Here is a 15530-nt window from a genome sequence, read left to right on the forward strand (position 1 = left end):
ATGATACAATTATTTAAAAAAAATACACTTTACAATTCAAAAGATTTACAAAGCCATCTATTTATATAGTGAGAAAATTTATCAGTTTTCTAGTTATCAATGTATATTAGCTTATTATTATTATTTAAGGAAAATCAAGTTATATGGAATTATATTGCTGATGATCCATAATGTGTAGGCCATCATTTCGGCCAGATATCTAGATCTTGAAAACTTAAGATGTTTCTTTTATACCATGAATGTTATCTTTTATTAAAAAAAACAAAAACAAATTACCAAACTGCTTAAAAATAATTATAGCTATATTTAATGTATTTATCTGAATAATTGATTTTTTAAATGTTGTTTACAATGTTTTTAGCTTTGCACATGGTTTCATAAGCATTGCTTTGAAATTTAAACCTGCATTGTTTAGAAATTTAAACCTGGATCTCAACATTAGTGTTAATATAAAAATTTAAACCTTAATCTCAACATTACTGTGAATCTAATTTTTCCAACTGTGGGATCTGCCGTGTTATTCAATGTTAGAGTTGCAAGGTCATTGCTTTGGCAACCACTTTTGAGTAGACAGCTAGACGAACTGATATTATAATCTGCGAATAGTATCACAATTCCCATCACATCATAAGCGAGAAAAAAAAAAAAAAAAATTATATATATTATTACTTTAAAAACGCTGCGCACAACCAATCTTCCCGGGGAAGCAAAGAAGAAAGAAGGAAGATCAACTGGAAATCGTTTGAATCACTGGGAATTCTTTACAAATATCTTCCCGGGGAAGAAAAGAAGGAAGAAGGAAGAACAACTGGAAATAGTTTGAATCACTGGGAATTCTTTACAAATATCTTCGTGGGATTGGGGAACTGTCATCCTAAAACTAAGTGCTGTGTCGCCTTAAAAAAATATTATACAGGAGTCACTCCATCACTGAATAGTTCAAAACGAAAATCTCAACATGAATACAAGTTCGATCACTAATATGACTTTTATAAATCAAAACTGTGAAGAGATGGAATCTTTGCCAATAAGTTGTCAAAGTAGTAACGCGATAGTTATCACTAACTCTTATCTCCAAATAGAGACTGACTCATCACTGTTATCGAATCAGTAGTGAAACAGTTATCACTGACCACTATCAGTAAATGGGGATGGACTCAAAAATATTATTAAATAAACTTTAAAAATCAATTTTGTGTTTTTCAATTCAACAGATAGTTAGAAGTATACAACAGTCTCGCAGGGAGCGAGGTTAATGCAGATTTTGTTACAGTGCAAAAAAAAAACGAAAGTGGAACGCTTCTCTGCTATCGGTTCTGGTGCACCAGAAACTGCCTTCTCTAATGCCAAACAATGGATAAAGTCATTGGACTACTGTGTACAGTACAATACAGCCTGCCTGCAATTTGCAAAGATCAAATATATTCTGTTAGAGTGGTTCTTTAATAAAAGGAAGCTGTAAAGTCAAGGAACAGTCTGTCTAGTGAGTGATGGATTCAATCTGTTGATAATCAGTTTAGACTTTATAACTTTTTATAGCTAATTAGGGGATCAAAAAGTGGAAACTACATATGTGTACCTTGTAAATCAAATCAGTCCTCCATAGTGGGAACCGCCATTATGAGAATCTGGACAAAACGGGTACTCCGGCCAATCAGATTCTTGACTGTTTGCCAAAGTTTTCTGCAGCTGTCATGGAAGTTTTATTAGTTATTGATATCGCAAACATAATTGCCGTGCACGGCTATGTTTTGAGATAAGGTAGTTTAACAAATGGAGCTCTCATGATTGGCAATCATACCTGGTGAGGCGGATACAGAAAGATGTCCTCCAATGGTTTGTCAAATTTCTGAGCAGGCCCTTCCTGATCGTTCAGGCTTAAGCCCAAAGCTTCTGCTACATCATTCAATTCCTGGGTACTGTATGAGAGCAAATTTGCATTTGAAATGCCTTCAATTCGTGTTTCATGGCACTGAAGTAGCCTCGTTACATGATACTCGTCCAAACCAACGTAACCTTTCTTGGGCTCTTCAAGCTCACAGGACCAGTTCTCCTTAATAATGTTAGGATGCAATATTGCTGCATGATCAGAAACTTGAACTAGCTGGTTCTCCTTATTCAAACGCAAACCCACTTCTGCATTAACAGGATGCCAAAGAGGAATGCACTCAGAAGTTTCTGAGCCCTTGTGCTCCTTCCGGTCGATACTCTGCGAATTGGTGCAAATGCAAATTATACAACTAGATAATTGGCAAAGTTTTAGTTCTAAATTTCACTGGTATATGAAGAATGAAATATAAGCCAATACATTTTATATTATAATTCCAGCTATCCACGAGAAATAAAATTGAACAGTAAGGAATATTCATCACTGTCTTCATGATGAAGCAACAATTCCGACCCAAATTACTCAATGTGATGAATTTTGAAAAATTACATCAAAATATACTACCAGAAAATACTTACTTTCACCAGCAATAACCCTGCAAAATACTTACTTTCACCACCAATAAGCATGCACCAGCATATAAATAAAGATTATATATGTTTGGAATATATATTAAGATGGTTTATTAATATTTATAGGTTATTAAAAAGACAACATGCATTCAATGGCAGATTCATAAATATATATTGAGAGAAAGTTGGATTTCAAAATGCTTTCTACCTTGCATATCAAGCTTTTAATAATTTACTACTAAATGCATAATGTTTTCCATTTACTTCTTTAGATTTTAGAATGCAGTCCTAGACAGCCTAAAGTTTATGCTAGCTAAGCTAGCTGTGGAACATATTTTACAAATTTGATTGAAACCATCCAATGAATTCTACAGGATTTCCCAAGTTAAAAAAAATTTACTCTATTCTATAAAATATCTTGTGTGGATGGTATAGAAACCAAACTTTCAGCACAGATTTTGGTTTTTGGAAATTCAACTTACCTGTGCACCAGCCTTCCCATCCCCAATATCTGCAACCTTTTCAAAATGGCATTGTCTTGGTTGTCTCTGATAGAAAACCTTGGAGACAACGAGCTCCCCTTCCTTCTCTTCTTCTTGTGAACCCAAATGATATTGATGCATAACCCAATTTGTTTTCTCAGGTTTCTTGTTCTTCCCAAAGTTCCTGTACAGAACTAGGATTTTCTTGCAGCCTTTGTGTTTTCCATTGACCATGACAGGTCTGGTTTTGCCAGTTTTATGCCATCTTGTTTCTCCTTCCTTGTCATGATCAGAGTCTGCCTGTATTTTCCTTCGTTTCCTCGTTCCTGTTGTGTATGCCTTGGAAGGTCGATGGAAGAAATGCTTTATAGACCCTTCACGAGATACTCCTGTGTATCATGCCACAATAGTTCAATGCCATGATTAAAGAACTAAACTGCACCACTTAGACAGAAAATACAAGCTGATTCCCTAAAATTCTAGTTACTTAGAAAAAAGAATACAGTCCATCAAACATAAAATATGAAGAGGGATTTTGATTCTGATAACTACCTGGCAGGTTTTCTGGATGTGTGTAGCAGATTCCATCTTCACCTTCTAGTGTAGTAATGAAACGATCAAGTAAAGGATGAGGAGTGGAATTCTCTACACCAATCTTGCCTTGCAGGTGTTGGATAAGCTGCTGATCTGTAGGGTCAAATTTCACTCCTGAAGGGAGGCCCGGACAATCGCCAAATACCTGCAACAACAAAATATCTTTTATTATGACTAACAGTCAACTATTTATTGCAACAGTAGCATAAATTACAGCGAAACCTCCAATCCTAAAGCAAGCAATAAACCAGACATAGATGTTCCTCCATAATTAATGAAGTATGGCAGCAAACTAAACAGGGAAAAACTGTATAATGATACCTTTTCGCGTTCAATCTTGTGACCGCAACCATGACATTGTTGAATTCGATGTTCTTCCAGTTTGGCGTTGATTAATTGAGAAGTGCTCGTTGGGGTTTTAGGGTTTTCCGCTAGCAATTTTCCATGGATAAACCACTCCATTCTTTCACTGGGAATAAGTAATTGGATTCTTAAATCACCATACATACAAATACCGAACCAAAATTATGCATATCGAGTAATCAAGAAAGCGTATAATCTACACTGTAGATGAAAATTTCTCTCTCTTTTTTCACTCGATTTTCGAAAACAGTCGCTTCAATATATCTTGAAGGTCATCCAAAACATGTTTGCAGCTGCCAGCGCTTGGTATTTTCGTCACTACGTAAAATGAAAGTGAAATTCCTTTCCTCAGAGTACTTGGGCATCCTAAAAAGAAAAGAAAGATTTCATATTAAATCTTCTCATGTGCCAGTCTCTTTCACAGGTACAAATTATGAATCTTAACCAAACCATTTGCTGACCAGGGGAATTTAAGAGGCCCTTATCAAGAAAATTAATCTGAATCAATTTACTAAACAGGGGACTGAAGAATCATGGCACCCAATTAACTCCATAATGATCGAATCTGTGTGTAAAAACAATTATTCATACAAAGACATAGTAGATTACAAACAGACAAGACTGTACCGACTATATTCGGGAGAACAAAAGCATTTGACAAACCCAGAGAAGAAATTAAAGATCCTACATTCAATCATAGAAACGTGTTTTGTGTCCAAGAAAAGTAAAAAATCAAAGGTTCTGAGCAGAAAATGAAATGCAGAGGACCCGGCAAAAAAACAAAAGGCGGAATAAAACCCAAATGGCAGATCTGTCCCGCGGAAAAAAAACCTGCAAGTAGCTAAAAACTCAATTCAAACATGGCTCAATCGAATCAGCCAATACCTAAATTAAAGCGAAAAAGAGTTATATTCCTCTATCCAATCCAAATGATTATCCAAATTAGTTTGCAATATCCCCTTAACTCTCCGCCGTTTGCCATTTTATTGCAATGCAGAATGCGGCGCGGCTCCGTCCTGCGCTGTAATATAAATAAAGGAGGGGGAACAATAGATGCCGTGCGGTCCAAGCAAGAAATAAATAAAGAGTTTGGACCCCAAAAAAAATAAAAAATTAAAGTTTGAATTTGAAAAAGGGAAAGCCAACACTGTAACATACACAAAGAACCGAACTTGATATTATTGAAACAGTTCTACTCTAAATGAAATTCGATTAGTACCCCTCCGGGTGCCATGTGCATCTGTACATCTCTAATAGGAACCAGCCGAAGTGTTGCATGATTATGCATGACTTTGGTACTTTGCCAATCCAAGTTGGTTAAGGATTCAATGCTTTACACTGTTTGTGTAGTTGTTCAATTTCATTACAGGACTTCAAAAGTTAAATGTGCAGTTGTTCATTTCCATTACAGGACTTCAAATTGGAATAATTATTATTGATCCTGTTTGTGTGGCTCTTCATTTTCATTATAGGACTTAAATGCATAGTTGTTCATTTTTTTATAGGATTAAAATTGCAATTGATATTTTAATTGTATGATAATGTGAAAAAAAAAAAATTATAAAGATAGAGAAGTTGAAATTAATGTAACATAAAATTCATTAAACTCAAATTGCTAGATTTATAAATCACTTAGTATTAATTATTCAATGAATAAATTTCTGTAAATCACTCAATGAATAATTTTTTTTAAGTAATGAGAAGGAATCTATAATAGTAAGGATGATACAATTTAATCTATGAAGATACGAGGAAGCTATTTGGAAGATAATATTCTCAATACATTTGTGGAAAATAAAATAGAGGGTAGGAAAACCCAATAAACTTCATCATCCTTATTTAAGGAAAAGCACACCACTTGGAATAATCTCGTAACCTGGAATAACCCGTTGGTCTGTAACGTTGCAGGGTTTCACCCCTACTCAATATCTCTGGTTTTGGTTTTGGGTCGTTAATCTGTTTCCTTTCACACTTGCTAAATACCTCTAGGTCTTAGATCGTTAACCTATTTCCTTAGGTAGAAAAAGACAAATTATTAGACCCAATATCATATAAAATTCCTAATATAAAATAAAATTTAATTTTTCCTTATATTTAAAAAAATGGAAATCTATTTTAAAAATGATAAAATTCTTTTATCTTTTGGCCTAAATAAATAAAACCTTATTTCTATAAAGTTAATTTATTTATCTTAATAAAAAAAAAACTTTTTTCATCAAACAATTCCAAAAAAAATAATTTGTTAATTAAAAAATATAAATCTATTTAAAAAATGATAAAATTCTTTCATCTTTTGGCCTAAATGAATAAAACCTTATTTCTATTAAGTTTATTTATTTATCTTAATAAAAATAACCTTTTCCATGAAACAATTCCCAAAAAAATAATTTGTTAATCAGTAAACATTTAAAAAATTATATTCATTTAAAAAAAATTATCTTCTTTTACCCAAGCCTGTCGAAAGCTATCTTCATAGAACCTTATTTAGTTGTCCTTAGATACCTATCTCTAATTCAAGAATACTTTTCCTTTCTTCTTTTACCCAAGATTATGGAAATCTATCTCCATAAAACTTTAATTATTTGGCATTATGTCCCTTTTGTGAGATCTGTAATTAACGAATACTTTTCTTTGTGATATATCTCTATTTGACCAACACTTTTCTTTGGGAAAAAATCTATATTCATACAATATACTTGAAAATAGGGAACCTTCGTCTCTAGTAATATATCTTTAATTGCTAAATATAGTCTCTTTCACCAAATTTATCTTTATTATTGAAGAAAATGAAAATAGAAGCTCTTTTTTTTTTTGTACCAAAGGGATGGAAGTCTATTTCCATCATTTTTGTTAAACTGTCCATGTTCCTTTGGTGATACATGTTTATTTAAGTGGATATATATATAGTGTGTTAATTATCAATTTGAATATATATTTTGATTAAAACTATTTAATAAAATTTAAAAATTTAATTTAATTTTTACAATAATATATTTTTACAAAACATTATTTATAGTTAAAAATTGAGATTTAAATTTGGTTTTTATTTTTTTAATATATTTTTAATAAAACTGATTTTTTTTTATAGATATATTTCTACCATGTATTGTCATTTTGTAATATATTTATAAAAATATATATGTGAATTTTTTTAATTTGTCATTATATTAATTTTTTCGTTTTTTATTTTTAAATATCTTTAGTTTATTAAAATTATACCATGTTAATATTTAATATTTACAATTATATCAATTCAAAATATTATTTATCTTTCAAGTTAAATATACTAATATATTAAGTTGTCTATTAGTTATGTTATTTTGAATTATTAAATATAAAAATTGTTCATTAACTATACACAAATTATTTTTCACATTTTAGATTTCTATAAAAATAATTTACAAAAAATACAATAATTATTTATTATATTGAGAGGCGCTCTCCAACCTAGTATGAAAGAGATTTTTTGATGTATTATAAACAAAAAGAATAAAAGAATAAACTAGTATAGATCCATCTTATGCAAACTTACAAATTATGTATATATCATGAAAAAAATAAGTCTTATAGTTAAAATGTTTGTTTGGTCCTACACATATTTTATATAGCATTCAAAAATACAATTTAAACAATGAAAAATTATACATTGTATTGTGCACTTTAAAGAAGTTTGCACTATACTTAAGATGGATCTATAGTGGTTTTCATTTTATACGTAGGGACATACTTACACATCCCATCACATTGGTATGTAGAATCAGCCTCTAACCTCAATAAAAAAATAACCTTACATTAAAAAAAACTTTAAACTAAAATAATAAAAATAAAAAAAAGAATAGTAAGTTATTATTATTAATTTTTGTTGGGTGGTTTTTGAGCTCTAGATTTATGAGAACCCGTGGTAAGGGGGAAATTAAACCAGCCTACATTTATAGAGGTTGGTTTATTTTACATTTGAACTACATAACATTTTTTAATTTTTTGAATTATGATTTTAAACTACCTTAAACCAACTTAAATCCATCTTATCTTTTGGATACCAAGCTTACAGAGGGATCAAATCTCTTTTCACTTTAAAAGATGTTTGTATCTCAAGAGATTTGATCCCTCTAGGCTCTTAGTAAATTCAGAGTTAAGATGGATCTAGCTTCGTTTAATTATCAATTATAATGATTTTTTTTTATATTTATTTTAGCCTGATTTTATATTTTATCAATTTTTATATTTATGTAATTTGACCCAATCTAAATGTTTTATTGATAATTATAATTATAATGATTATTTATTATTTATTTATTTTTGTAGAAATAACTTGAAATGACACTCAAATCAATAGACACAAATTTCTTCTACTAAATTATGCAGAAGGAAAATTGACAATAGAAACACATGCAATCACTAACCAAGAAAAACCCCTCCTTTGTTTGTATTATATCAGATGAGAACAATGATCTATTACAATGATAACTTCAATGCTTTAAGCTCAATCTTCTCTACAATAATGATCTCTTCTTGACTCTGCTTTGGCCAATACCTAGCCAAAATAGGCCTCTTTATTACTCCTATCTCCTTGCACAATTCCTGCTCCTAAAGAATAGGGAAAGCTCCTATTTTCATGCACATTTCCAAAGAGAATAAGCTCGTCTGTTTTCACAAACTTTGTACACTCGAAATAGTATACAATAGGATTACAATTGTGCCTTTTCCTCCACTTCACTACACAATTAGAATTGCATGCATGACTAGGGTTATTTTTAGTAAATTGACTAGTTGACTTAGAGTTACAACTACTCAACTGAACTCATACTGACTCTATTCTAGACAAGAGATCAGATAACTGACTTTCACTAAAGATAACACCTTTGATAGTTAGGTCTTAGCCACCAACTTACACACAACTCTACTACTAGCCCACAAACTCAAATTGACTGACTTAACTGAGTGATTTGGCCATGTCACTCCTATTAACTGCCTGCCAACTCATCCTACTAAAGTGGAAATTTGAATTTCCTCATTTGACTAAGGCACAAGTCAAATGAAGCCTTTTCTTGCTACAATTTAACACTCCCTCTTAACAAGAAAAGGGTTCTGAACAGCCCCAATCCTGCTCTTGTGGAACTCAAACTTGTCTCTTAACAAAGCCTTTGCCAAGATGTCTGCATCATGTTCCTCTGTAGGAATGTACTGTAACATAAAAATCCTCCTTTGCATACAATCTCTTAGGTGATGGTACTTGATGTTTATATGCTTGGACCTATCATGAAACACTAGATTTTCATAGAGTTTTATTCAAATTTGATTGTCACAGTGGATCAATATAGACTCCATCCCTTGACTAAAGAGACCAACCAGGACCTTCCTCATACAAATAGCCTCGCAATTTGCTTGACTAGTAGCCATATACTCTGCCTTATTGAGTTGAGTGCTACAGATCTCTGTTTTTTGTTGTACCAAGAACTTGCTAATGACTAAACACTGAAGACTGCTCCTGATGTGCCCTTCCTATCTAAGGGACTCCCTGCCTAATCTACATCTGTGAAGCCTTGGAGCTTCACTCCATCAGTGTTCCTATACCATAAACCAAAGTTTGTTGTGCCTCTGAGGTATCTTAGAACATGTTTTGATGCTTTCCAGTAAAAATTTGTAGGCTCCACCATGAACTGACTAAGTTGGTTTACTACAAAACTAATATTGGGCCTTGTGTTCACCGAGTACATCAAGGACCCCACCAACTATCAATAGATAATGCCATATATTGCCTCCCTTATAGAAGCATCCTCTTTCCTCTTGTTAGTACTTAGAGGAGTATCCATGGATTTGCAATCCTGTATATGGAATCTCTCAAGGACTTCAGAGGTGTACTTCGCTTGTCCAATAAATATCTCTTCATCTCCCTGCCACACCTTTAAGCCAAGTAAGTAGTGCATCAAACCCATATCCTTCATCTTGAACTTTCTTGTAAGGTCCTCCTTGCAAAACTGGATCAACCTATCATCTTCTGTCAATATCAAATCATCCACATAAAGAACTAAGATGAGTAGATTTCCATATACCATAATGTAGTAGACATTGGCATCTTCTTCACTCTTAGTGAAGCCCAATCAACTCGGATAAGAATCTATGCGAGTGTGAAAAGCACGAGGTACCTACTTGAGACCATATAGGGATCTCTTGATCCTACACAAATGTGTCTCCTTGCTAAAGGTCTCGAACCCCTCAGGCTTCTCAATGTAGATATCTTCCTCAACCACTCCATTGCGGAAGGCAGTTTTAACATCTAGTTGGTGGATGCTCCACCCTAATTGTGCTACCAATGCAAGTATGGTCCGGATAGAGGAGTATCATGCCACAAGGGAAAATGTATCCTCGTAATCAATCCTCTCCACCTGTGAGAAGCCTTTAGCCACAAATCTGGCCTTGTATTTCTCACCATTGCCATCAACTGCATGTTTCACCTTCTACAACCACTTGGAACCAACAACTCACTTGAGCTCAAGTCTAGGCACCACCTCCCAAACATTTTTCTTCATGATGGAGTTATACTCTTCCATCATGGCATTCAACCAAACGTGTTGGGAAGTTGCCTCTTCGAAATAAGATGGCTCATAATAAATCAACTCTAACATGAGTATCATATATATTGTATATATGTCTGGTGATCTCCTATGTCTATGCAAGGAGATAAGAGATCCAATCTACTCCTGAGCTTCCTGTACTAACTTGTCAACCATCACGGTTCTCTGGCTCCCTGCATGAGTGGGTGCCTCAACTTGGCCTGGTCCCTTATCCTCCACATGTGGCCACTCCACGTCATCCTCCTGGAATGTCCTCTTGCCTTTGAGCAATATCTGACTCTGTATATGTGACTAAGGCTCCTCCTTTGGAGCTAAAATCTCCTCCTCTAGTGGTATGCTCATCTCTCGCTCTAGAGAGATCCTCATGGATTTATCCTCATTAAATCTCACATCCCTCCTCATAACAATCATCCTGAGTGAGGGCATGTACATGCAGTAAATATGAGGTGTCTTAAAATAGCCCGCAAAGATCCCCCTCTCTATAACGGGCTCCAACTTTTTACTTTTATCTCTGGAGACATGACAATAGACTATGGATCCAAAAATATGAAAGTGGGAGACATCTAGCTTCCTCCCAGAGAAAGCATTTTGAGTTGTAATCATTCCAAGAATTTTGTGAGGGCTCCTGTTATACAAGTAAATAGTTGTATTGCAAGATTTTTCCCACAAGGATAGTGGAAATCCCTAGTCATGCAAAATTGCTCTAGTAACTCCTACAATACTTCTATTTTTTCTCTCTGCGACCCCATTTTATTGTGGCTTGTGGGGTGTAATCAACTCCCTCCTAATACCCTCCTTGGCATATAATTCTTTTAAGGCATTAGACACATACTCTCCTCCATTATCACTTCTTAGGGATTTAATTTTCTTTCCAATCTCATTTTCAACTAAGGCTTTAAATTCAACAAAATTTGAATAAACCTCATCTTAATCTTCATGAAATAGATCCAACATTTGTGGGAAAAATCATCTATGAAGATCACATAATACATGTTCTTTGCAGTTGAGACTGTAGAAAATGGTCCCCACACATTTGAGTGAACTCGCTCCAAGATGGCACTAGATCTACAATCTCAGCCCTGGAAGGAGGATTTAACATATTTACCAAGAGTGCATCCCTTGCAAAAATCATGTTGATCAAGGGTTCGTTTTGGAAGTCCAGTGGTGATCTGATGCATTATATTCAAAGCTCCATGGTGTAGGTGTCCCATGTGCCTATGCTATAACTCTCCAATGTATCGGCCTTGAACATGTTTCACCTTGATACTCAATGTAGTGCATGCATCAACCTCTAGCTTGTAGACATTTTTAATCCTAACACTAATATGCTTAACCTGTCCAGTAGCAACATGCTTCAGATAGGCCTTCCCTTTACTGAACACTACATCATATCCTTTGTCTTCAAGTACAACTACAAAAAATAATTTTTTCTTCAGACCAAGCACATACATTTCATTCTTTAGGCGAAGATGGGAGCCTGAATCCCTCTTAAAGGTGACAATGGCAATCCCTTTGGTACTATATCTTCCATCATCTCCAAGTTCTATGTGTAATTGTAGGTCTTTCTCCTCTAAGTTGCTAAAGAACTCTTTATTTCTTGTCATATGAAATGAGGCACCAGAGTCTAAGTACCACACACTACCTCAAACAATGCTTACCTTACAAGCAATCAAGGTGAAATCCAACTTGAATTGTGATGTGAGAGCATCTCCTCATGTTGTTGTTGTTGTAGGCTTCTTACTAGATTTCTTATGTGGACACTTGGTTGCCTAATGTCCATACTCATGGCAATGAAATCATTTAATTTTACTGAGGTCTTTCTTCTTGCCATGGTTCTAGTTGGATTATGCTTTGCATTGGGCCTTCTTTCCTTTGCCAGGTAAAGCAAAGTTTTCTTCCTCATCATTCCTGGATGAGACTCCAACTCTAATGTTTCTTCTAATCTCCTCCCGCACCAAGTTAGACCAAAGTCTCTCCCAATATAGAATCTTGTCTCTTCCATTAACTACATCCTAATAGTTGTGCTAGGACTTTGGAAGACCAAGGAGTGCTAAGCTCACAAGATCAGATGGTTGCTAGTTTCTCCAACTCCTCAAGTCCATCTCTCACCTGAGTGAATCTAGAGAGGTATTGAACAATAGTTTCATTTTTATTCATTCAAATGTTCCTGAGCTTATCTTTCAATGTCAGCTTCTTGGCATCATTGTTTCTTTCAAATATTTTTGTGAGAGTTTTCCACATTGTAAAAGAAGACTCCTTTCGATGCAAATTGGAAGCCACATGGTCTCTGAATCCCGATAGGATAATACCCTTGGATTTTGCAGTATCTTTCTTCCACTAATCTAGTTTTTGTGCATCTGATGTTGTTGGTTTTGGAATATCTATTTTTATGTACTCTAATACTCCATTTTCATCCATCACATCTTCCATTTTGTCTTTCCAAGCACATAAATTCGAAGTTCCCTCCAATGTATACCCAAGCCTCAATCCATTGAAAGACATTGTTCTTGCACTGAAGAAATACCTGCACCACAAACTCTGTTATTTGAAATTCTTTAAGGCATAATCAAGAACCTGGTTTCTATGCAGTTTTCAATAGCTTTGATACCATGTAGAAATAACTCGAAATTTTCAGTTGCTAAAGAAATGACACTTAAATCAATAGACACAAATTTCTTCTACTAAATTTTGCAAAAGGAAAATTGTCAATAGAAACACATGCAATCATTCAATAAAAGAGCACAAAGTTTTTACAGGGGAAACCAATAGGGAAAAAACCCTCCTTTATTTGTATTATGTCATATGAGAACAATGATCTATTACAATGACAACTTGAATGTTTGAAGCTCAAACTGCACTACAATATTGATCTCCTCCTGACTTTTCTCTGACTAATACTTAACCAAAATAGGGCTCCTGCTTCCTCCTATTTCCTTGCACAATTCCTGCTCCTAAAGAATAGGGAAAAATCTTATTTTCATGTGCATTTCCCAAGAGAATAAGCTTACCTACATGCACAATCTTTGTACACTCAAAATAATATACAATATGATTGCAATTGTGCCTTTTCCCTCTACTTCACTAGGCAATTTGATTTGAATTTATGACTAGGGCTATTTTTAGTAGATTGACTAGTTGACTGAGAGTTCAATGACTTAACAATAATGACAACTACTCAACTAAACTCATATTGGCTCTACTCTAGAATAGAGCTAAGATATTTGACTTTCACTAAAGATAACACCTTTAGACAACTAGATCTTAGCCACCAACTTGCAAACAACTCTATTACTAACCCACAAACTCAAATTGACTGATTTAACTGAGTGATTTGACCATGTCACTTTGGTTAATTGTATGCCAACTCATCTTGCTGAAGTGGAAATTTGAATTTCCTCATTTGACTAAGGAACAAGTCAAATGAAGTCTTTTCTTGCTACAATTTAACATTTTTATTTTATTTTGACATTACATTACATATATATTTTGAAAATGTTTATAAGACATTTCTCTCTCTCTCTCTCTCTCTCTCTCTCTATATATATATATATATATATATATATATATTCTACCCCTTGGGATATTTTAATCCCATAAATCCCCATGAGTTTTGAACCTATAACCTGGGCACTAAACCCCACACAAACTAATTGGTGTACATCTCATGGGATATATTTTTTAAATAGTGGGAAAAACCAGGATTAGGGACAACCATCACTATTTGCTATCCGTGAATGCATGCTTACTCATCATTGTTATTCAAGGAAAATCATGCCACTTGGAACTACTTGTTGGTCAGGCTTTCACTTGTGGAAGATGCCTCTAGGTCTTGGATCATTAACCTCTCTCCTTACATCCAAGGAAGATGAGCTCTTAGCCAAACATAAGCAATTTTAGGGCATACTCCTGACCCGCCCTCATGGGTTCTATATATATAGGCATAGTCTAACTTATAGATGAAATAGTTTTTTTACCGGAATCCATCGATATCATTTCAAGCAAGAATGTGAATTTTTGTTGTTTAAAATACATTTTTGAATACTTAAATAGATTCAACACCCTGAAAAACCAATAAAACACTCGAAATCTATAAATTAAATAACTTAAACTCAAATGTTTAAAAATTTATACCCAATTTTTATTAAAAATAACCCTAACAAATATAATAAAAAATTATTTTATTTATAACATAAACTACGCCTATATATATATATATATTATTTTTTAAAAATAATTTTTATTATTATTTTAATTAGATAATATTTTTTTAACTAGAAAATCTCAAAAATATCATTTGTAATATCGAATACCGCGTCCCTTGACTCACAGATTTTAGTGACCTATCCATGTCATAGATGTAGGTTCCGAAAGTTCGAGGTTGTGAGTGGGGTACCTTACAATAATGAAAAGGAGAATAACATTTGCGTGTGGGTCCAAATGGTTGTCTCCATATCCTTAATTAATTTTCGAAAGAAGAGTGACGAAGGGGCCAACGGGTGTCATGACATCTCACCTTAAAAAGGTACAAGAATTTTTTTAAACTTGTATAGGGAAATGACAGGACAATTATCAAGCGTATTTCTTAGGCTACTAAACGATAAATGGGAAACTAAGGAAAATTATAAAACCTTAGTTTTTAAATTTTATTTTTATAATATGATGTGACTTGTGTACAACAAGCGTTTTACCAAAAAAGTTGGTAAAATTTTAGCCATCATTATGGGTTATAAATAATTATCTCGTTGAAACTCACAAATCTAGAAGTCAATATTGGGAATATACAAGAAAAAATTCCCAACATATTGTAGTGGTATAAGAAACATCATTTGCATAAGTGTAATTGCTTGGGTTGCAAGATTTATTCCTTTATTGACTTTACATTTTTTTATTCATTCTCTTAAGAAATAATCTCTATAAATGATTAGAAGATAGTGGACATTTTTTTGAGTTTAAGACTATAATGATAATGTCTTATGACAAGATTAGTGTTCAAGGGATGGGAGAAAAATTTGTTTTTAATGTAAGTAAGGTTGTCCTTTGTGGTTTATTATTTTTA

At 33.6% G+C, this 15530-nt stretch overlaps 1 protein-coding gene across 1 annotated transcript; it reads right to left on the reverse strand.

Annotated features, from left to right (window-relative positions):
- Nucleotides 1-684: 684 nt before the first annotated feature.
- On the reverse strand, nucleotides 685-4913 carry LOC149194519 (NAC domain-containing protein 87-like). The gene is made up of 7 exons (XM_089407674.1): nucleotides 4785-4913; nucleotides 3858-4265; nucleotides 3495-3681; nucleotides 2943-3331; nucleotides 1802-2209; nucleotides 1580-1689; nucleotides 685-1399 (listed from the first exon to the last, which is right to left on the reverse strand). The coding sequence occupies exons 2-6, from the start codon at nucleotides 4041-4043 to the stop codon at nucleotides 1588-1590; spliced, it is 1272 nt and encodes a 423-aa protein (XP_089263800.1). The 5' UTR covers nucleotides 4044-4265; nucleotides 4785-4913; the 3' UTR covers nucleotides 685-1399; nucleotides 1580-1587.
- Nucleotides 4914-15530: the final 10617 nt, after the last annotated feature.

This window comes from Pinus tabuliformis, chromosome 2_2, assembly GCF_031772625.1.
Source record: "Pinus tabuliformis cultivar Carrire ecotype Pingquan chromosome 2_2, CPIR1, whole genome shotgun sequence".
In the NCBI taxonomy this organism is placed as follows: domain Eukaryota; kingdom Viridiplantae; phylum Streptophyta; class Pinopsida; order Pinales; family Pinaceae; genus Pinus; species Pinus tabuliformis.

Coding starts and splice junctions, on each gene's coding strand:
- LOC149194519 (XM_089407674.1), bottom strand. CDS start 4,043: ATGTATGGTGATTTAAGAATCCAATTACTTATTCCCAGTGAAAGAATG. Junction 3,682..3,857: donor ACAAGATTGAACGCGAAAAG/GTATCATTATAC, acceptor TTGTTGTTGCAG/GTATTTGGCGATTGTCCGGG. Junction 2,210..2,942: donor ATGGGAAGGCTGGTGCACAG/GTAAGTTGAATT, acceptor ACCAATTCGCAG/AGTATCGACCGGAAGGAGCA.